Raw genomic sequence first — 24,485 nt, 5'->3', positions numbered from 1 at the left:
GCCCTTCAGCCCAACAAGTCCACACCGACCTGGCGAAGCGCAACCCACCCATACCCCTGCACCTAACACTATGGGCAATTTAGCATGGCCAATCCATCCTGACCTGCACATCTTTGGACTGTGGGAGGAAACCGGAGCACCCGGAGGAAACCCACGCAGACACGGGGAGAACGTGTAAACTCCATACAGTCAGTTGCCTGAGGCGGGAATTGAACCCGGGTCTCTGGCGATGTGAGGCAGCAGTGCTAACCACTGTGCCACCGTGTCGCCCATAGGCCAAAACATTGATTGTTTTCAAGAACGCATTAGATATGGTTGTGTAGACTAAAGGCATATGGAGGGAAAGCAGGAATAGGGTACTGAATTGAATGATCATATTGAATGGCAGAGCAGCATCTAAGGACTGAACAGCCCACTGTCCTATTTTCTATGATGCAGTTCATGCCTGGTGAAATTGGTGTATAAGGTATTGAGATAAATCGATTGTAAAAGTTCCAGCAGGAAATGAACGGTTTAGAGATGAGGCTGGTGAGAGATACCATAGTGTTATAATCATAGAGTTGTATAGCATGGTAACATACTCTCCGGTCCAGTAGGTCCATGCTGACCAGATATCACCAGTCATTTTAGTCCCATAACCCTCTAAACCCTTCCTATTCATGTACCGATCCAGATGCCTTTTAAATATTGTAATTGTACTCGCCTCCACCATTCGCTCTGTCAGCTCATTCCATATATGCACCACCCTCTGCATGAAAATGTTGCATCCTAGTTTCCTTTTATACCTTTCCCCTCTCACCTTAAACCTTTGCCTTCTAGTTTTGGACTCCCTTACCCTAGGAAAAAGACCCTTTCACTCTCTCCATGCCATCCATAATTCTATAAACTTCTATAAGGTCACCCCTCAGCTTCTGACACTCAAGGGAAAATAGCTCCAGGCTGTTCAGCCTCCCTGTATGGCTCAAGCCCTCCAACCCTGCCAACATCCTTGTTAATCTGTGCCTTCAAAAATGAGAAGTCCAGAGGCAGTATTCCAATTATTGTGAAGGGTAAGACTGATAGGTGTAGGGAATACTGGATGACTAGAGAAATTGAGACAATCCTCAAGAAAAAGGAGGCAGCATATGATAGGAATAGACACCTCTGATCAATGAATCCCTTGAGTATAAGGGCAGCAGAAGTATGTTCGAGAGAAATCAGGAGGGCAAAAAGGTGACATGAGATAGCTTTTGCAAATAGGTGAAGGAGAATCCAAAGAGATTCTACAAATACAGTAAGAGCAAAAGAGTAACTAGGGAGAGGATAGGGCCTCTTAAAGATCAACAAGGCCATCTATGTGTGGAACTACAGGAGACAGCTAAGATACTAAATGAGCATTTTGCATCAGTATTTACTGTGGAGAAGGATTTGGAAGCTAGAGAACTTGAAGAGCTAAGTAGTATCCCAGAACTTTGTGGGAAACTAGGGACATGATTGCCAGTCCTTTTGCTGTGATAGCAGTGGACAAAGTGTTGGAAGCTTGGAGGGTGGTGAATGTGCCATTGTTTAAGAAAGATGGTAAAGAAAAGCCAGGGAACTAAAGACCAGTGAGCCTGATATCAGTGGTGGGTAAATTGTCAGAGGGGATTCTGAGAGACAGGGTCTACACTTACTTGGTTCGCACGCTCCAATTAACCCCACCTCCTGGTTGCCGGCTATTTCAACTCCTCCCACTTCTTCAACGACATGTCCATCCTGGGCCACTTCTACTGTTAAAATAAGACCATACATAAACTGGAGGAATGACATCTCATCTTCCACCTCAGGAGCTTGCAATCTTATGGCCTCAACATTGAATTCACCAGTTTCCAAATCCTACCCCCCACCTGTGCACGAATGCGCGCGGGCACACATCTTTCCAGGTTCAGCCCTCCCTTTCCACTCTGCCCCCTTGACCCAATCTAACCTGTCCATCTTCCTTCCCACCTATCTGCTCCATCCTTCCCACCTATCTGCTCCATCCTTCCCACTGACCAATCCCATTCACCTCTTACCTGCATTTACCTATCGCCATCCTACCTACATTTTCTCCAGCCCCACCCTCTTCCTCTATTTATTCCTTAGCCCCCATTCTCCTCCCCAGACCTGATGAAGAGTGCTGCCCGAAATGTCGACTGTCCTGCTCTTATGCTGCTTCACCTGCTGTGCTTTTTCCAGCTCCACACTTTATCGATTCTGACTTTCCAGTATTTGCAGTCCTCACTACCACCTCATGTGTTTGGGAAGGCAAGGACTGATGAGGGATAGTCAACATGGCTTTGTGACAGATGAGGTATAGGCCTGAACACATGCTTTTTTTTAAAAAGCAATTCATTAATGGGATGTGGAGGTCACTAGCAAAGCCAGCATTTATTCCATCTCGAAATGCATTTAGAAGCTGATGAACCGTTGCCTTGAACTGATGCTATCTCTGTGAAGTATTATGTCTTGAATGCTGTTTGTATTAAGTTCCAGAATTATGATCCAACGAACATGAAGGAACAGTGATATTATTCTAAGTCAGGATGGGTTTATAACATTGATGAGATGTTGAACATGTGGTTTTTCCCATGTGTCTGCTTGCTTCTCTCCTGAGTACAGTTGTGGGTTTCAAAGCTGTGTCCATGCCTTATTGTATATAGTTGTGGCCTGCATCATTGTCTGAAGAGTTGTGATCAGAACTAAGTAGTTAATTTTTAGTGAATATTGCCACTTCTGAACTTAAGGTGGAAGTGAGTTCAATGAAGCATTCAAAGTTGGGTTAACTTGGCTTGGGACCCTACCTTAATGAGATCTTGAATTCAAATTTCACTGGTGCTAAGATAATTATCCACCAAGAATCATAATCCACACTCTCTCACTGCCTTGTGGCAACTTGAAGAGTTTGCAAGCAAGTCCAGCCTGTTTAAAGAACTGCTAGTGTGTAGCCATGCTAGAAATAGTTTATGTTTTAAAAAAATGGTATGTTGACTGCAAACCTTTTACATTACACTCAGTTTGACTCTAGCTGGTGGAGAACTTTCCTCATTTCTTTTAACTTCAGTTTTGCATATTCCATCAAATGTTGCCTTGATTTCAAGGGCCGTCAGTCTCATTTCACTTAAAATTCCTCGTTGACGGTAATTTTTTGTGAAGTTGGTTAGAGAGTCTTATATGCTATTCAGTTGATAGAGGTGTTATGGCAGAAATGTGTGGTGCTGAAAAAACACAGCAGGTCGAGCAGGAGAGTTGACGTTTCGGGCATGAGCCCTTCATCAGGAATGTTTTATGGCCGCATCTAATCCTGTCATCCTCCCATGTCCAATGGTGCACATACTTAACTGGTATTGTAGGAGGCAGGGGAACTAAACTCAATGATAGCTGCTCATTTCACTGACCGAGAAGCATGCATCTAATAGTACCTTTTGTTTGAATGGATGTCTTATTTGGCCATTCTGTGCTAAATGCAAGCTTAATCTGGGCGTTTGCTTAAGCACAGTAATACTTGTAATTCCTCGAAGTAAAATAGGAAACCTGTCATAGTGAACTGGCCTTTTCTATTTCTGGCACTACATCAGTGAAGTTTTATCATCGAAGGTCTCCGTGCAAGCCTTTCTTGCATGTGCTGGCTTCAAAATGCTGATAGACCTGCTCTGTGATTCCTTGGAGGATGATGAATAAGAGTGAGTTCTAATGGACCATCTGGAGCTGTAGCTTGGTGGGTTAAAGTACTTGTCTACTAAATAGGGTGATGAGTTGGAATGGATTCTTATGGGCTGGTTGGCGTTGTGACTTTGTTCTAAAATGCCTGTATCAAATTTCAGTGAGTGCCTTTCTCCAATCCGCTAAACCAAAGTGTTCATATAAACTGTTTGGGACAGCATGGGAATAGACGTGCCACTACTTTCACTTTAGGGCTGTTGTAATGCAGTGGTAGTGTCTGCGTTCAAGCCTCATTTATCCCAGACATTTTATAACATTTCAATCAACCTGTTTGAGTATCTACATGTTACTACACTTAAAAAGTACTTGGTTGGCTGTAACTGTTGGTTGTGAAATGCACTATATAATTATAAGTCTGTCTTGTTTAAAAGCTGACCAGTTTTTGCTCCTTCCACTGGCCTGTATTTGGCATTACCTCTCCGTGGTATGACTTGAGAATTAGAGTAAGCATGTAGTGGTTTATAGTACTTAACTTCAACTTAATTGTTCCTTGGTGCATGTTACAGGGGTCCCATTACATGACACATTGGGTTGTACCATATCAAGGTGTTAGAGAAGCCATTGAACCGACTGAATACTGGAATTGGAGTTAGTTACAGCTGTTTGAACCTGCAGCTAGTATGGTGGTGTTTGTAACTTGCAATAGTTCATTAATGCTTCTTGTTTAGAAATACTTAGTATTATGATATCAGCTCATGATGTAAGTGCAGCAAGTTTTTCGTTGTCTTCAGTTTCTTTTGCTTTGCTTTGCTTTGCTTTGGTCTGTTCGTAAAAAAAATTGTGATCAAGTTAACTAAAAATTATATTCAGCTTTCATTAGTAGGTTTTAATTGAACAAAGAAAGAAAAATGTTTCTGTTTACTTAAACTGCAGAGTGAGAGTGGAGTTCTTTTATAGATTGCTGCTGGAGTACTGACCATGTACAGGCTTGGGGAAGGATGGTTTATGGGGCCAGGGAATTCATGTGTGGGGACAGCCTTCTTTTAAAAGTTTTCTACATTTCCTCAGTCTGCAAGATGGTGCAATGTTGCAGTTGATAATTCCACATGATCTAATGGTCTACATACCAGAGTGTTACATTGATTGTTTTCCAAAATTCCATAGATGCTCGAATGATTCCTACAGATTGGTAGCTTGCAAATATTACCCCACAAAAGCAGTGAGGGTTTAAAAAATAGGTACTGCAGAAAGATAAGTCTTATGTCCATAAGAAAGAAAATGCTTCAAGCTAAAAGATGCGATAAGTAGTCACTTGGATAAAAATGATTGCTTGTGCATAGTCACCATTTGACAGTGGAAAATTGTTTGACAGACTTAGTTTTTGAGGGTGCTGCCAACGCAATTGGTAAAGGGACATTTTGTATTTGGATTTTGAGGAGCTTTTGATAAGGTCCCCCCACTGCAGGTGAGTCAGCAAAATCAAAACATGTGATGTAGGAGGTATTGGCTTGGTTATCAGGATGAGTGACCTGACAGAACACTGGAATAAGTGGACCATTCTGACATTGGCAAACTGGCTAATGGAATACTGTAAGGAGCAGTACTTGTCCCCACTGTTCACTAATCTCTGTCCTGAAAGGCATCTTGTGCCCCATGGTCCTAGACTCTCCAGCCAGGCGAAACAGTTCACTGACATCTACTGTCTATCCCTGTAAGTACTTTGCTGATTTCAATGAAATCACCTCTCATTCTTCCAAACTCTAGTGAGTGCAGGACTATTTGCCCAATATCCCTGCATAGTACAGTCTCACCATCCCAGGAACAAGTCTGGTGAACCTTTGTTGCATTCCTTCTATGGTAATAATACTTGAAAATAAACCAAAATTGCATAGACTACTCCCAAGTGGAATCTAACTAAGTTCCAAGAAACACTTCCACTACTCCTGTACATATCCTCATTAAAAAAGGTTGACATTCCATTAGCCTTGCTAATAGCTCATTGTACCTCCATGTCCGCTTTCAGTGGCTTGCTGACTAAGACACCCAAGTCCCATTTCACATGTGCAACTTCCAATCTCTTATGGAAATCTCATTTTTCCATGTTATATTCCATCTGCTGCAGACTTGCCCAAACACTCAGTCTGTCAAAATCCTCCTGACTTTGATGTATATTTTGAGCAGACAAACATCTGCACTGGTATCACGTTGCTTGATCTATAGGCGAGTATGAATAACGGTTTCTTTTGTCTTCTAGTTTCAGGCAGCATATCATGATTATGTTCATTGCTTGGCCGATGGCATGGATCATGCAGTTCTTGACATAGAGTTCTTTCAGATTCCTTAATACATCTTTTTCCATCTGAAATGATATGCCTCCATACACAAAGTGCCTAGGTAGATTGCAAATTTGTCTCTGAAACCATTAAGGAGAGGATTTTTGAGCTCAACCCTGCAGATTCCAGAGTTAAGTGTGATGTGCTGGAAAAGCACAGCAGGGCAGTCAGCATGCGAGGAGCAGGAGAATTGACACTCACACCAACAAACCCCACCACCCTGTGGCTGAACACTTCAACTCTCCCTCCCACTTCGTCAAGGACATGCAGGTCCTGGGCTATCACCAAACCCTTACCAGCCTACGCCTGGAGGAAGAACACCTCATATTCCTCCTGGCACCCTGCAACCACACTGGATCAATGTGGATATCAAATTTCCTTTTCCCCTCCCCCCCACATTATGCCAATCCCAAGCCTCCAACTCGGCACTGCCCTCCTGACCTGTCCATCACCTTTCCCGTCTATCCGCTCCACCCTCCCCTCTGACCTATCACCTTCATCTAAGTATTTTCTCAGCTACCTTCCCCACCAGCGTCAGCTCCTCCTCCACCCGCTGCCGCCGCCGCCAGCCTACAAGCCTCATTCCTCATGAAGGCTTATGCCCAATACGTCAATTCTCCTGCTCCTCAGGGTGCTGCCTGACCTGCTGTGCTTTTCCAACACCACACACTCAACTCTGATCTGCAGTCCTCACTTTCTCCCTGCAGTTCCCAGGTGTTGCCTTAACAATTAAAGCACCACGGACTGAATCTGCTGTTGCCTTGTGATTACATTGATTAATTAGGATTAGAAATGTGACATTATTAACATTTGAATTATTTTCTTGTACTCAGAAAGTAGCAGCCAAGTTCCTGTATCATGGTACATACCTGCCTAACAGTTGCCTGCATAGCCAATTTGAGGAACCTCAAGCAGGGTTGTAGGCACAACACCCAAGATGGGAATTACAGGAAAGCTATAGGGCTAACTGCTTATCTTATCTTCAATCTCCAAACAATGAAAATATTTTCATTACAAGAATTGTTTGAAGTAGTGACACTAATGTAAATTATAACATTATCAAAACAACCACTTGCAAAAATGTCTCCTTTCACATCAGTATTTGGCAGTGTCATTGAAGCTGTCTTAGATTTGCTTAATTGATGATGTAGGGTTATCCCTTTCATTCTTTTGTTAGCCCTATGGCTTTCCTATAATTCCCATCTAGCGTGTTGTGCATACAATCCTGCTTGAGGTTCCTCATAAATTGGCTGTACAGGCAACCATTGAGCAGGTACGTGCCATGTTACAGGAATTTGGCTACTACTTCAACTATGAGAAGCCTTGTCTAGAGCTAAAGCAAGTGAAATATCTATTGAGATGTTGTTTACCTTTCGAAGTAAATGCCTTTGATAACTAATACAAAGTAACCATTATGCTTCTAAAATAGTAATATAGTGATCTTAAAAAAAATTATGCTCTTTTGTCAAGAAATACTCATCTTGTTTTATAGATAAATTGCAGTATTTGCCAAAGCGATTGTGGTTTATTCTGGAGCCAAATCTCTGTATTTTTATTAGTAAACTAGTCAATAAGTTGCAGGTTACTTGACGAAGACCTGATAGAAGAGGAATGGATACAATGGTAGTTGGAGTCGTTTTCCCAGGATAGAAATGTCAGTTACTGGAGCACATAGATTTAAGGTAAAAAGAGAATAGTTTGAAGGAGATGTAAAAGGCAAGTTTTTCACACAGGTGGTAAGTGCCTGGAATGCACTTCTAGAAGATGTGGTGGAAGCAGATACAATAGCAGCGCTTAAGAGGCATTTTGACAGATCAATGAATAGATAAGGAATAGAGGGATACGGATTAAGTAGAGGCAAAAGGTTTTTAATTTCGAAAGGCTTCGTGTGTTGCACAGGTTTGATGGGCTAGAAGGGTCTTTTCCTGTGCTGTACTGTTCTTTGTTCTTTTAGATATTTACAAAAGAGCAGCGTCTAGACTGCCATGTCTATGCTGGTTCTTTGCTCAATTAATCCAAAATTAGTTCCATATACTTACATCTCTTTCTGACTCTGTAACTTTTTCAAGTAGTTGTTCACCCATCCAATGACTATAGCTAATCCCTGTGAAAACATTCCATGCTGCAACAGCTCTCGGGAGAAATAAATATCTCTATTGTTTCTATAATTTTGATTACTTAAAATTGTCATCGTCTTTACTCCACTAATGGAAATTGTGTTTAACCACTCCCTCAGGTCTTTCATACATTTAAAATAAATATATCTTCTCGTAGCATTCTCTGACCCAGTGCCTATAATCCTAGTGCCTTAAATCTTTGTTTTCTTTCCAGTATAGTTCTGTTGCATCAATGCTGTAAGCACCAACTTACTTGATAGATTGTATAAATATCATTGTGTTATACAGGACCCCTGTATCGTTTCAGTTACCCAGGATGACCCCTGTATCGTTTCAGTTACCCTTTGTTTACCGCTGCCTGAACCTATTATAGGGAGCCTTCAGGAATCGGGGGTGGGGGCTGCTGGGAAGCTAAATTTCCCATTTAAATGAATGGGTTCACTCCTAACTGTGGTTTCGAGCTGCCGCGTTAGGTTTTGCAATAATGCTTCCATTCCTTTTGTTTGTTCCTGGAGCCAATTACTTCACATTAACTTCTTTCTGCCAACTCAAATGTGTCCGGTCCTGAACCGTTTTGCATCAGTGTTTGATTTGCTGTCTTACAAAACTTCTATATACATCAGCAAATTATGTTCTTGCACAAAATTTGGGGAAGTCCATTTGAATTCCGCAGTTCATGCACACCCTGATAACCCTAATTCTTTGTTTCATGCTCATTAACATATGTTTTTCAAAAGTCTTTCATTGACCATGAGTACACTGGCATGACCATCTTATTGTTGATGACGTCCAATTACCCTTGAAAGGCAAATGTTAGACATCTCGAATTGCTAGACATCTTGAATTGCTACAGTCCAACTGCTGTAGATTACCCTGAGTGCTTTTGTGAAGGGAGTTGTGTGATTTTGATCCACAACTGTGTAATTCTAGGATCTCGGAAGATGGCAGAGATGGGTTAGCCATTTGGCACTTGTGGCTAAAATTGATTGTAAATGTTAATTTTGTCTTTTTCACCAATGTGCTGGATTCCCTCATTATTGAAGATGTGAATATTTGTAGAACAGCCTTCTCCATTGATTAGTTGCTTCATGATTAGTTGTTTAATCATTCACCATTTACAGTTTAATGCAGAACTTTATTCCGATCTTTTGGTTGTGGGATCACGAGGCACAGTCCTTTTTGTACTGTTGCCTATGGTGTAGCTTTGCCATATTAGCATCTAATTTTTAGAACACCAGTGTTTCTCCTGGCATGCTCTGTTGTCCTACTCATGAACTAGGGTTTACCAGACCATGAGGTTACAGATTGTTTGAATATAATTCTGTTGCTGCTAAATGGCAGCGTAAATTGTTCGATCTGTTCCAAATCAATCTATTTAACATGGTGTCCTCAGTATGAAAATGGGACTTCTATTCCATTGAAAACCATGGGGTGGTCAGTCTTCCCAATACTGTCATGGGCAAGACACATTTGCAACAGAAAAATAGATAATAGTGAGGTCAAGGAGGCTTTTCCCTCTTTATATTCTATGGTGCAATGTTTATAGACTGCACCTAATTATTTGAGATATTTTGTCAAGTGCCAATTGAAAATCCAAGGATATTAAATTTGCAGTAACCTTAGTGTACCAGGGCCATGTCATTATCTACTGGAAACCATTTCTCTCTTAAGACCATTTCAGGAAAATTCAAGATGTTGTCATATTGAAAGATTTTGGGGTTGTGTATTCTGTTGCTAAAGACAGTTGAGTTGAAGTCTGGCAGTCTTGTTTTGAAAAAGTTAAATAAATTCAACTCCATTTACTTAATGATCTAATAAGAAAATGTGTGTTGCTTGAGTTGAAAAAGGTAGTATATATTGGAGCAGGAGAGGACAGCAGGCTGCAGACACTGCTCCCAGTCTCTGCTGTGTTAGTTTATTTATGCTGAGTGACTTTAGAGCCACTAATTTGGACTCTGGCCAGGAGATGGATATTTGATATTTTCTCCTAATACCAAAGCACTTCTAATATCTCTAGGGAGTTTTTGCTGAAACGTATGTGCTGTGATGTTCCCTCCTGACTGAAAATCTTGCCCACGTGAAGAAAAGCCAGAAGATTATTACAAAAGAGAGTGACCAATACTTGTGGATCTATACGTCTGCATTAGTTAGGACAGGAGAGTAAATTAGATGAAAAAGAAAATGCTTCTGACTCCATCTGTCCTAATACTTTAAGTAGATGAATGTCATTTTATTTTATACTGAAATTTCACTCCAGTGCTACTTGGTCTCAAGTATCACAACAGAAGGGAGGGAGAAAAATCAGGATTTCATATTTGCTGAAAGTAGCCTTGAGATTTTTAAAAAATGTTATCAGTTTTGGTTTGGAGCTGTAAACTGAGAATTGAAGGTGTCTTTTGGATTGTGAGTAGCAGGTTGTTTTTTTTTAAGGAGTGAACAAAAACTGATTTTTTTTTGTAAGGCCTGGCCTGAAAGTTAGTTATTATTATAAATACTCTTGTTAAAGCTTCAACTATGGAGAGGCCTTACGCTTAAATAGATGGCACATGTTGAATGTCAATTGTAGCCTAATGGAGTTATGGTGCCAATCAGTTGAACAAAGAGAATGAAAACAAACAGAAGCAAAAGTTTGCATTAGTTTTTGAACTGTCTTTAAGTAAAGAAGAAAGGATGTGAAAGCTGCAGAACAGAGGTTTGGGTGCTCTTTGGCTATCTTCCCATTATCAACTTATTGAAAGCTCAGAGAATAGAATCTGTTACAAGTATTCAGTGAATATTGATTGAATCCTGCTAGAAGGTGTTTGCATGCATCAATGTCTTCAAAAAACAGGCAGGATCCAATACTGTGTACCTGAGAAATTATGGATTGCGGAGACTGTTTAAGTAAACTGGCCGATTACAACTTTTTTTTCCCTTTTGATTTATCCCTTGTCTGTCTGTCTTTGAGAGAGTGTGGGCTAGAATCAAAGAAATTTGTGTTTAAATTTTTGATATTGATTAGATTACCTTATTGCTCAACTTTGCTCTTCTAAAGCTACTGCATTATTAATAAATTGTTAACTCATTTGTTTAAGCTATAAACCTGATGTCTGGTATTGGTTATTCACTAAATCTGATTGGGAACCATTGGGGTCAATTTTGAAGGTCATTGAATGTTTAATTTTACTACGTTGTGAATACAAGGCTAGGGGGACTGATTTGGTTTGGTTATGTCTCTGTTATAATGGTAGAACTGATCATATTGCAAGAGATAATTCAAAACTTATAAAGGAGTAGGCAGGGTATAAATGTGTATTTCTAATGTTTAAATAGGCTTTCTTACATTTTCAGAGAATTTATTACAATAAGATACTCATTACATATTTATCAATATGTTTGACATTTTATTTGGGGGTGGGGGTCAAGGGTCAAGAAGTACTGTGCTTCCCAGTCAGAATTGTGCTATTTTGAATGACATAGAGAGCCTCATTGCTTGTGCAATCGAAGACAGATATGTCAAGTTCATGCTTTGTGTTGGCCCTTGTGGATCTACCATAAGTGGAGTTGGAAAGTTGGGTTTGTGTTTGTGCACTACTCATTTGGCATTCTACTGATCATAGATGCTTTTTGATAACTTGGAGGTGCATGTATGCAGTAGCGTCATGTTTTCTGGAAGCTTTTAGTTATGCATTACATAGCTTAGAGTCTTTGTTTGAAAATGATTGTGTCAGGCAATTTTGAATGGCCATTTACTGTTCCTAAAAGTGATCGCGTTCTGGGAAATTGAGTTAGTTGATGGTAAGTCTGATCAACTCACTTAATATCGCTGTTTCCTTTCCTTTTAAGAAAGGATCAAGTGCTAGTTTGCATATTGGAGTAGTTATTTATAAAGTGTTTGCTTGCCACTTACAGATGAATATATCAGCGGCAGTTCAGTTTTGAGAACTGACAATTCTGACAGTTTGGAGAACAATTCAGGAGAACTTCATTGCAGTTGAGTGCAGGCGGAAAGCCTGTCTTTTCTGAGAGTGAATCAGGCTTTTGTTAATACCTGAAGAGAAGATGCACAAGCAATTTTGTATCGACATTTTCTTCCTTCTGTAGTGCTATGTCATAGGGGAGCAGGATTTTGCATTGAGAACAGGATCCAGGCTGGATCTTTGCCAGTTCTAAATGGACGTGTATTTTATTTTTGACATCAAATCAGATGTTCTCTTTTAATCAATCTTGACTACTATGCCTGATTTGTGCAGAAAGCCAGATTTTGTGGTGTACAATTCAGTTCAAAGAACTAGGTTATGAACATTGAATGTGAAAGAATCAGATGTCTGTGTGGTTGTATTTTACTTACCCTTGTTCTATCCACACATGTTGAACTCAACAGTAAATGTTTTTCTACCTGTTCTGTGAATGGAGGATAACTGAAACCTCAAATGTAATTTGAGAGCAATTCAGTTGAGAGATTCAGGCGACCTCAAATATTTACATCTTGTGATTTTAAGTAGTCATATGAGCATATTTCAATCTTTTCTCCTCATTCCCCAGAAGTTATTGCTATTAATTTTTGTCTCCTAACTTCTCACTTGACTTGGAAGTTGCTGACCTCCACTAAATTAAACTGTACTTTTTATTTTTAACATTAGATCAGATGAAGATTCATTTGTTTCTATTGTACTGTGGTCTGACACACCCAACACCCCAGAAAGCCTCTAGTGCATATAGCTTGAGATGGAGAATGCATTGCTGAACTTTTCCTCACTCAGTTTTTCTGTTTAATACAGTGGGCTACAGGTAGGAAGTTCTGTGCTTGCTTATAGATCAACTTTTACTTTTTATGTAAAAATTCTTGTCATTTTAAAAGTGGCCATTTTCAAGTACCCGTATGGTTTCAGTGAAAAGTGATTCCAAATGCTTGTGATCAAAGAAACTCCAGTGAACGTATACAAGGAACATAACTTGGGTGTGGCAAGCAATTTGGAAGCAAATGGTCTGTTAACCTTTATCACAAAAGGATTGGAATACCAGAATAAGGACGGTTTGCTATTGTTGGAAGGCTTTGTCAAAATCACATTTGAAGTACTGTGTATGGTTATGGTCTCCAAATCCAATAAAGGAAGTAGTTCCCTGAGAGGATGTACAGTGAAGAACAACCCTCACATCCTGGAAACCTGTGATGAGAGGCTGAGTAAATTGAACCTATATCTCCGGAATTTAGAACACTAAGAGATGATCTTATTAAAATCTGCAAGATTCTGAAGGTTGCCCCTTCAGCTAGTGAATTGAGAACTTTGGCGAAGTTTTTGGATAAGGGGTTGGTAAATTAGGACTGAGATGAGAAATGTCTTCTCTGAGAGTTGTGAATCTTTAGAATTCTCTATCCCACCTGTTGTACATGCTCCATACTTGAATATATTTAAGGCTGAGATCTTTTTGGTTTCTCAAGGAATATAGAGAATAAGTCTAAATGTACTTAAGGTAGAAGATCATTTGTGATTATGTTGAATTGTGAAGCAAACCCATGAGTGCACATGATCAAATACTGCTGTTTCTTATGTTTTTATGTTCACAAGCTACCTGGCAACAATTTTGTTAATTTTGAGGAAGCAATATAGGATGATAATTGTATTAGCATTTATACAGTGAAGCATTTTAATGAACACCTTTTAAAATTTTGTTTTCATGTGATTTTTATTGCATTTTGTTGACCTTTTAGATGGATTGGATTTGACCAGGCTGAGTCTAAAAACATAATTTGACCCATTGCAATATTTCCTAGTCCAGTATTAAAATGTGACATAAACTCTACTTAATGGTTCTAGAAGTCACAGTTGGCCAATTGCTTTATAACTGCATATGACTAAACCAATGTTTTGCAAATTAACTTTTGAAATCATTATAATTTTGTGATTCACATATTTAAATCGTCACCAAATGCTTTCTCAGCATACTACCTGTAATAGGCTGACATATAACTCAAGACTACCCAAACACAGTTAAGTTTTGTGAGGACAGAGTTTGTAATTATTCAGCTTGGTGGTGTTCTAATAGACCCTGCAGGAAAGTTTCGCAAATCGACCGATTTCATTTCCTGAAACTTTACTACTGATAACTCTGCCTAATATTCTTATCTTTTCATTTCTCAGTTTAGCTGCTAAGGGAAGCTTGAAATGACGGAATATAAGCTGGTAGTGGTCGGAGCTGGTGGTGTAGGAAAGAGTGCCTTGACGATCCAGTTGATTCAGAACCACTTTGTGGATGAATATGATCCAACAATTGAGGTAAGTGGGCTCATTCCATGAGTTGGCTATGGGGTAATGCTGAAAGTAATATAGTAATTTAGGCAGATTTGTATTTATGATTTGGGTTGTAAATGATACTGTATTCTTCAATTTAAAAAAAATTCCAGGTTTATCAATTCCAAAAAAAGTTATACATTTCCAAAAGAACAAAAAAGAACCCTCCTCTGACTATAAGCAATTTTCAGATTGTTTTCAATCTTGATATGTACAACCTAGCATTTTGTTAACGTTTTAGTTTCAGCCTTGGCTCCATGCTTTTGAACTCTTGTGTCAGTCATAAAGTTGCAAGTCTAAGTCCAGCTCCTGAGACTTCACAAAATTCAAATTGAAATTTGCACAGTATTAGGAGTGTTCAAAGTTTGTGAGAAGATTCATAGCTCGGGTGCTCGTTGTTGTGGTTCTGTTCGCCGAGCTGGGAATTTGTGTTGCAGATGTTTCTTCCCCTGTCTAGGTGACATCCTCAGTGCTTGGAAGTCTCCTGTGAAGCGCTTGTGTGATCCTTCCTCCGGCATTTGTAGTGGTTTGAATCTGCCGCTTCCGGTTGTCAGTTCCAGCTGTCCGTTGCAATGGCTGGTATATTGGGTCCAGATCGATGTGCTTATTGGTTGAATCTGTGGATGAATGCCATGCCTCTAGGAATTCCCTGGCTGTTATCTGTTTGTCTTGTCCTATAATTGTGTTGTGCCAGTCGAATTCATATTGCTTGTCATCTGCGTGTGTGGCTATTAAGGATAGCTGCATTTTGAAAGGTGTTGACTTTCAGATTAGATGTGGCATTTTCACTTTTTGACGTAAAAGGTAGCATTTTGGCGAGGATAGAATTCTCCCTGGGTGGATTGACAAATTATTATGTTCCAACTATTTTAATAAAACAGATTGTCTAATCTTTTGCACATTGTTGTTTTATGAGGATTTCTATTGGCAGATTGCTTAGCTTCTTGATGTTGTTATGGTGACTAAAATATTTGGCTATAAAGTCACTGATAAAATATAGGAAATGCATGCAGTAAGATTTCAAAAATAGATATCTAATTTCTCCCATGCTGAGCCTAAAATACTATCATTAAACTATACCCACTTTTGCGAGAGGAGGGGAGGATTTACAAGGATGTTGACAGGGTTGGAGGATTTGAGCTATAGGGAGAGGTTGAATACTCTAGGGGTGTTTTCCTTTGAGCATCGAAGGCTGAGGGGGTGACTTTATTGAGGTTTATAAAATCATGAGGGGCATGGATAAGATAAATAGACAAAGTCTTTTCCCTGGGGTGGGAGGGTCTAGAACTAGAGGGCATAGGTTTTAAGGTGAGAGGGGAAAGATGTAAAAGAGTCTTTTCACGCAGGGGGTAGTACGTGTATGGAATGAGCTGCTAGAGGAAGTGTTGGAGGCTAGTACAATTGCAACATTTAAAATACATCTGGATGGGTATATGAATAGGAAGGGTTTGGAGGGATATGGGCCGGTTGCTGGCAGGTGGGATGAGGTTAGGTTGGGATATCTGGTCGGCATAGACAAGTTGGACCAAAGTGTCTATTTCCATGCTGTACACCCCTAGACTCTAAGCCACTGTGGTGTTCACTCTATACATAAGGTCAGATGTATGGATATTTGCTGATAATTACATAATGTTCAGCACCACTTGTAACTCTTTAGATAATGAAACAGACAATATCTGAATGCAGCGGATCTAGACAGTACCCAGGTTTGAGCTGACAAATGGTGAGTAGTGTTCACCCTTACAAGTGCCATATAATGGCCAGCAAGAGTGAATATAACCATTGAATGTTGAGGGACAATGGCATGACCATCAATGAATTCCTCGTTCTCAGTCTGAGAGTTACAATTGACCAGAAATTGATCTGAGACCAGCCTTCTAAATACAATAGCTTCAAGAAAAGCTCATAGGCTAGGAATTCTGAAGTGTGTAACTCTGCCTCCAAAGCCTGCCCATAAGAAATGAGTCCTCTACAAGGCACATGTCAGGAGTGTGATGGAATACTCTCCACTTGTCTGGATGACTGTACAATGCTCGAAGCCTGACGATATTCGTGACAAAGCAGCCATTTGTATAGCACTATATCCACAAGCATTCAATTCCTCTACCACTGCTCAGTAGGAGCAGTGTGTACTATCTACAAAATCTTCAGAAATTTACCAAAACCCCCTTGACACATCTCCAGAGAGGAAGTGATGGCCTAATGTATTGTCACCAGACTGTTAATTCAGAAATCCAGGAAATGTTTTGAGGACCATGGTTGAATTCTGCCATCCCTGATGGTGAAGTGGAATTCAGTAAAAATCTGGAATTGAGCATCTAATTTTAAACATGAAGCAGTCTTTGGGAATATATCTATGTAGTTCAGTAAAATCCTCTGGGGAAGGAAGTTGACATCCTTATTGGTCTGACCTGTATGCAACTCCAGACCCACAGCAATGGCTAATCAATGCTGGTCCCCTGAGCGATCCACACATCCCATGCGTGAATGGAAAAGAAAAATTGCACTGCTGATGCCAGTCTGAAGTTTTGTGCTTTTAAAGTAATATTTGAACCAAGCCTTCTAACTCAAGTGAGGAGTCCAGCCACTGAATCACAGTGAACATCCCAATGTAATTAGTGTTACCTTCATGTCCAAATGGATCCCTCTGCTGTATTCAGTTTGATTTATTTAATAATTTCATTGAAGGCTTTTGATAAAATTAGTGAAGTATAACATTTCTGCAAATTCACTGCCTGGTTAACTTTTTAAGTGTTTACAGTCATCATAGTCTTCTGTCTGTAGACATAATCTTCTTCCTATTATTGATTTAAGGTCGGTTAGTCTATAGTGTATGGATTCTTCCCTTTTCTCTTTCTGAAGAACCATGACATCACCATCTCTCTGTACTTGCATAAAACCTGTAAAACGTCTTTGTCCAGTTCTGATGAAATGTCTTAAACTGAAGCATCAATTCTGTTGCCCTCTCCATAGATGCTACTGGACCTGTTGACTTTTTGTGGCGTTTTCTGTTCTACAGTTGAATATAAGATTATTGTGTGTTGATGAGACTGTTTTTGCACCACTTGTGAGCTCAGTTTTACTTCAATTTGATTGTAATTCCATCCAGTATTATTTTTCACTATCGATCCTGATTATAAACTAACTCTTGAGTCCTGAAGAAGGGTCACTGTTGACTCTGTTTTCACTCTCTACAGATGCTGCCTGACTTGCTGAGATTCTCCTTCAGTTTAAATCTTTATTGTTGGCCATTAAATGATCTCTTAGCTTCCAGTAGTTTATTGACTGCAGAGGCACGGTGGCTAAGTGGTTAGCACTGCTGCCTCACAGCACCAGAGACCCAGGTTCGATTCCAGCTTTGGGCGATTGTCTGTTTGGAGTTTGCACATTCTTCGTGTCTGCGTGGGTTTCCTCCGGGTGCTCCGGTTTCCTCCCACAGTCCAAAGGTGTGCAGGTCAGGTGAATTGGTCAATCTAAATTGTCTGTGGTGTTAGGTGCATTATTCAGAGGGAAATTGATCTGGGTGGGTTACTCTTCAGAGGGTCAGAGTGGACTTGTTGGATTGAAGGTCCTGTTTTCCATACTGTAAGGAATCTAATCATTTATTGTTTAGAACCAGGATTGTACTACATACTTTCTTGTTGGACTTAGAAGAAATGGCTTTGAAGAGTCCACAGTGGTTCTGTAAATTGTTTGCAATAAGTCAAACTTCCAAATAATTCCACAAAAAGAATTTTAATGGGTACATTTGCATGAATTAGAAGGGAGGTTCGTACATTGTGCACTTGTTGGTGGACTCTCCATATGACAATGTCATCGCTTAGTATTGTATTCAGTAGAAGCAATAGGGTTTTAAAGATTCTCCCATGATGTTTTTTGTCTTGTCTGTGTCATTTTGTCCTTCCAGATTTGTCCATGTCTTTGTCATCTAATCCATCTTTCAAATTCAGGAATACAATTCAAACAAGTATATATAAATTAGATATTTTGATTCTTGATTATGCAGTTAGATATTTAGTAATGTAATCTTTTCAAAGTTAATTATTGTCTGTTTCTCCCTCAGGATTCCTATAGGAAGCAGGTAGTGATTGATGGTGAAACGTGTTTATTAGACATTCTGGATACGGCAGGTCAAGAAGAATATAGCGCTATGAGGGATCAGTACATGAGGACAGGAGAAGGATTCCTCTGTGTATTTGCCATAAATAATAATAAATCTTTCGCAGATGTTCACTTGTACAGGTAGGTTTCTCTAAATCTTCACCTTTCTGTTGTTTTTGAGAGATTGACAGCCAGGGCCGTGTGAATTTGCTTCAGTTTTTCGTCAATTGCAGATGTCAGTAAACACATCTTGTGAATCTTTCCTTTTAGACTGAGATGTGTAAATTTTAGATACACTGGTTAGGAAGTTGAGGTCCCTGAACCTAATTTCTTATATTCTAGGATTCTAATATATTAGGAAATTTCCATGGCCCTACCATGGAAAGTTTCTGTTGAGTGAGAGTATGTACTAGACATGGTAATTGGATGTGTGTAGTGGTGGTGTCCATGGGTTTTAAGAAAATCTTTAATAAAGTACCACACAGGAGACTAATGAAGATAATGGGGTGGGGAATTAAGTGGAAACAAGAATACAATTTAGTTAGAAGGAAAAAGGGCTGAGTAGCTATAATCCTTCCCTTTTTGTTCTTTTTCCCTGCTGTGTGAACCTCCACATGTAGAAGTTGATGTGTTCACACTCCAGTTAGAATGCGCAGGACCTCTGAGCAGCTGCGTAGCTGTGCAGCTTAGAGGGAACATTAGTATGTAGGACAGCAGAGAAGTTTTTGAAGTAGGAAGTCGAAAGGACCTTTACTGTTAGCTATGTATATCTGTGACTTGGAAACAAGTCTGGATGCATTTGATAAAATAGTAACCTATGGTTGACTCTTTAGAATATTAACATACATTTCTGAGGCTACTATCAAGAAATGGATCACAAAGTGACAGATTAATTTATTGCTTGTGAATGAAATGCATTTAGTTTTTTTTAAGAAGAAAGCAATACAATTCTACTCTGAACTAAAATAGGCTTTAGAGAATGTATATCTGGGATTCTGCTAATGCAAAGAAAGACCTGAACGCAAGCATTTTTCATTACATTAGGTAGAAGCAGATTGTTTGAGATGTTAAGTCTGAACTAAAGGTCCAGAAACTGTATGTTGAAGAGAAAGTTTAATATGCTGGATGAAGGTTAAATGTCAGTTGGATAAATATAGTTAAGAATGATGTGTAGAAGTACATAGTGGTCGAGGTGACTTGGTCTAAATGGCATTTCCCATGTTTCAGTTACTGTGACTAGATTAAAATATTTTGCTTTAATACAATAAATTAAGTGCTGAATCTGACTAAAAAAAGTCCTCTGTTGTGCTTGATCTTCTAACTTACCCACACCAGACCCTTGAGGTAAGATGAGAAGCAGATGTATTTTAACTTACCACCGCTAACCAGCTTGGGTAATTAATTTGTCCTGAGAAAGGAAAAATCTTGAAATTTCATTATATAATCAGTTAAAAACAGCTGAAGGTTAATGCAGTACTGACTCATGCCTGTTGTGTTTTATCAGGAGCATGTTAGGATATATCTATGGAGTTAAATCTCAAAATGTGGCTTCAATGTCATTGTAACTCCATACATAGAGAGAAGGGATGAATGAATCAAATAAATGCTCTCCTTTTCCTCCCGGCCATTCTTCCTCTTCCTTGACCCAGTAGCATTCTCATAACCTGACCCTTTATCATTTTATAGTTGCATTCACATCCAACTTCAGGTCTGTAAGTGTCCCGTTTCCTGCATTTTTGACATAGCCTCCACTCTTATGCTCAACTACTCCATTTAGCGTAAACCCTGATATTGTTACAGGTTTCTTCTTTGCAGACTCTTTCTTTATTGTCAGAACTGTTGCTATTGCTTTGTGTGTATTTTTGTTGGGAAGAAGACATTTGACCCATTGCGACGTTGTATCGTTACCTTATGTTCGAGCTGCTCTTTCTATCTCAAGTTCTCAATTGTGACTGCCACCAGCTTTGTGAATCACTTAATCTGGCTTCTATTCTGCCCACACTGCTGTTATTGCTGTGGTCAAAATCAGCTTTGTAAATGACCACAGTTCTTCGATAGTTTCTTCCAATTTTATACAGTTACATTTAATGTTCTTCGCTATTGCATTCTTCTACCTTTCCATTGCTTACAATCTGTAACTTAATACTCATCTATGTTTGATTTAGAGCTGTTTTAGCCCAGTGTACTAAAATGCGACTGTGCAGTATCTCCTGATCTCTGACTGAACTTCCATCGTGTTTCCTAAGCAAATCCTTCTCTTATTTTTCCTTATAGTTTCACTACAGCAAAGGCTGCTGTGAACAGTCACTTCAGCAAAGGCTGTAGGTCTACTGTTGAAACTGTTACTAAATTGTTTAAACTATTGCAATGAAAGAGATATGCTTTTAGGCATATAATTTGGCTTGAGTCTAATTTGATGTAAGATATAGTGGAATCTTTTTGTGGTGGACAGTGGTTTTACTGTGTATAGTCAAGGATGAGAATTGTTTATTCAGACTTAAGTACCAAGATGAAAATGATTTTCTTTCAGAGAACAGATTAAACGAGTAAAGGATTCTGAAGATGTTCCCATGGTTTTGGTAGGGAACAAATGTGATCTACCTGCCCGGACAGTGGATACGAAACAAGCACAGGAGCTAGCTAGGAGTTATGGAATACCTTTCATAGAAACCTCAGCAAAAACGAGACAGGTAAGATAAATTGGAGAGTGCTGGGAAAAGAAACCTAATGCTAAAGTCACAGGTGAACAAATTTATTTTGATTCTCAGTTTTTTGTTTTAGTTAAGATGAAGTTGAAACGGTAGCATTGTAATTCGTGCAGCACAGAGAGAGGTTATTCACCCATCAAGTCTTTGTGGGTTCTTTCGTAAAACAGTCTAGGTAATGTCAAGGTTACTTTTGACAACTTGATTGAATTAAATCTGAATAAATTAAAGCTTGCTGAAAGAGAATGAAGCTGAAGAATTAATGGAAAAACAAGGAAATCGCAGAGCCTTTGAACAGGTATTTTGTTTGTCCTCACAGTAGATAATGCTCTCCAAGAATAGTTTATTTTCTTTCTTGATATTCTACTAACTTGAAACAATACTGCTATCAGTACTGGAAATTTAATGGGGCAAAATATTGACAAATAGAGTCATAGAGATGTACAGCATGGAAACAGACCCTTTGGTCCAACCTGTCCATGCCGACCAGATATCCCAACCCAATCTCGTCCCACCTGCCAGCACCCGGCCCGTATCCCTCCAAACCCTTCCTATTCATATACCCATCCAAATGCCTTTTAAATGTTGCAATTGTACCAGCCTCCACCACATCCTCTGGCAGCTCATTCCATACACGTACCAACCTCTGCGTGAAAAGGTTGCCCCTTGGGTCTCTTTTATATCTTTCCCCTCTCACCCTAAACCTATGCCCTCTCATTCTGGACTCTCCGATCCCAGGGAAAAGACTTTGTCTATTTATCCTATCCATGCCCCTCATAATTTTGTAAACCTCTATAAGGTCACCCCTCAGCCTCCGATGCTCCAGGGAAAACAACACCAGCCTATTCAGCCTCTCCCTGTAGCTCAAATCCTCTAAGCCTGGCAACATTCTTGTAAATCTTTTCTGAACCCTTTCAAGTTTCACAATATCTTTCCGATAGGAAGGAGACCAGAATTACACGCAATATTCCAACTGTGGCCTAACCAATGTCCTGTATAGCTGCAACATGACCTCCCAACTCCTGTACTCAATACTCTGACCAATAAAGGAAAGCATACCAAACACATTCTTCACTATCCTATCTACCTGCGACTCCACTTTCAAGGAGCTATGAACCTGCACTCCAAGGTCTCTTTGTTCAGCAACACTCCCTAGGACCTTACCATTAAGGGTACAAGTCCTGCTAAGGTTTGCTTTCCCAAAATGCAGCACCTCGCATTTATCTGAATTAAACTCCATCAGCCACTTCTCAGCCCATTGGCCCATCTGGTCCAGATCCTGTTGTAATCTGAGGTAACCCTCTTCGCTGTCCACTACACCTCCAACTTTGGTGTCATCTGCAAACTTACTAACTGTATCTCTTATGCTCGCATCCAAATCATTTATATAAATAACAAAAAATAGAGGACCCAGCGCCAATCCCTGTTGCACTCCACTGGTCACAGGCCTCCAGTCTGAAAAACAGCCCTCCACCACCACCCTCTGTATTCTACTTTTGAGCCAGTTCTGTATCCAAATGGCTAGTTCTCCCTGTATTCCATGAGATCTAACCTTGCTAATCAGTCTCCCATGGGGAACCTTGTCGAACGCCTTACTGAAGTCCATATAGATCACATCTACTGCTCTGCCCTCCTCAATCTTCTTTGTTACTGCTTCAAATAACTCAATCAAGTTTGTGAGACATGATTTACCACGCATATCTCAGACCTAAATGGCTTTATCACAAGGTCTTAACTGATAGCTGTGCAGATAGTGTATGCATTGGTTGTAATCCTCCCAAATTTCCAAGATTCTGCAAAGGTCCCTGCAAATTGGAAAATGATAAATGAAGCACCTGTTCTGTTTGTGAGAAGTTACCCATACTATTTTTGTTGTTTGTTGCTATTCCATCTAACCTTAAGCCCAAGGGGGTTAATGGCATTTTGGAGTTAGTAAAGGAATTGTGACATGAACCCTACTTTTTCTGATTGTATTGACATGTTGATCTGGATTCTGGATTAGTGGTGCTGGAAGAGCACAGCAGTTCAGGCAGCATCCAAGGAGCAGCGAAATCGATGTTTCGGGCAAAAGCCCTTCATCAGGAATAAAGTCAGAGAGCCTGAAGCATGGAGAGATAAGCTAGAGGAGGGTGGGCGTGGGGAGAAAGTAGCATAGAGTACAATAGGTGAGTAGGGGAGGGCATGAAGGTGATAGGTCAGGGAGGAGAGGGTGGAGTGGTTAGGTGGAAAAGGAGATAGGCAGGTCGGACAAGTCCGGACAAGTCATGGAGCCAGTGCTGAGCTGGAAGTTTGGAACTAGAGTGAGGTGGGGGAAGGGGAAATGAGGAAACTGTTGAAGTCCACATTGGTGCCCTGGGGTTGAAGTGTTCTGGAGCCAATTCTCAATTATCATTGAGACCATGAAATATGATTTCAACTGAAGCTCCCTTTTAGTATGGTGCAGTAGCTTTTGGAATGATTAGAGGAGGACAGTGCGTCCTTTTTTTTAATATGTTTCTCAATTCCAGGTACAGCAAGCACTTTATATTGTGTGGTGAAAGTGGTAACATGTTCTAAAGTACTTTGTGGTCATAAGGGATAAATAGATAGCAAGGTAAAGGTACTATAACAGCACAACAGCCAAGATAGATTTGCAAGTTAATAGAAAGCTGAATCCATCACTGAGCATAATATCACTAGGAGCTTGCTCGTAAACGAGGTCATGAAAATTTAACTTGGGGTATTCCCATGGAAACGCTGCACAGATGGATTTAGTTTTGTTTTATTAATTCATAGATATGAATATTCCTAGCAAGGACAGAATTTATTGCTGATTCATAATGACCCAATGAAGTTAGAGTTGGCTTAAGCTGTGCTACCCTCATTTGAGTACATCCTGGTTCAGTTCAGAAGGGAGGCGCAGGGCTTGACCCAGTGATCATTTGGAAAGAGCAATTGTAGCTTTAAGTCAGGATGGTGTGTGGCTTATGGTGCTGTACCCATGTGTTTGCTACTCTTGCCTTTCTAGTTGGAGTATGAAATTTGGAAGGTATCGTTGAAAGAAGTTTGAAGTACTTGACGTTTTGCAGGTGATACACAGCTGCTACATTACAAGCTTGTAGTGGAATGGATGAATGTTTAACTTGGCAGATTATGTGCTGATGAAAGTGGTTGCCTTGTCTTTGGTGTTAAGCTTCTTTTGTAGTTGGAGTTGCATTCTTCCAGGCAAATGGGTAATATCCTACCATGCTGACATTTGCTTTGTGGATTGTGGGACAAGGTTTGGAGAGCCAGATGAACTACTGCAGTATTTTCTGA

The 24,485-nt window shown here is 39.9% G+C and overlaps 1 protein-coding gene across 5 annotated transcripts in view; it reads left to right on the top strand.

Annotated features, from left to right (window-relative positions):
* Nucleotides 1-24,485, top strand: part of nras (NRAS proto-oncogene, GTPase) — a 61,972-nt gene that overhangs the window by 5,501 nt on the left and 31,986 nt on the right. For 4 of the 5 annotated variants that reach the window (XM_072563386.1, XM_072563385.1, XM_072563389.1 and 1 more), the window contains exons 2-4: nt 14,233-14,367; nt 18,446-18,624; nt 21,014-21,173. In XM_072563386.1, the coding sequence (XP_072419487.1) occupies nt 14,257-14,367; nt 18,446-18,624; nt 21,014-21,173 (450 nt within the window). In that variant the 5' untranslated portion in view covers nt 14,233-14,256. The remainder of the gene's footprint in view (nt 1-14,232; nt 14,368-18,445; nt 18,625-21,013; nt 21,174-24,485) is intronic. The other variant, XM_072563387.1, reaches the window with a different exon arrangement.

The sequence above is a fragment of the Chiloscyllium punctatum genome, chromosome 45 (assembly GCF_047496795.1).
Source record: "Chiloscyllium punctatum isolate Juve2018m chromosome 45, sChiPun1.3, whole genome shotgun sequence".
In the NCBI taxonomy this organism is placed as follows: domain Eukaryota; kingdom Metazoa; phylum Chordata; class Chondrichthyes; order Orectolobiformes; family Hemiscylliidae; genus Chiloscyllium; species Chiloscyllium punctatum.
This window is presented reverse-complemented; position numbering and strand designations above follow the sequence as displayed.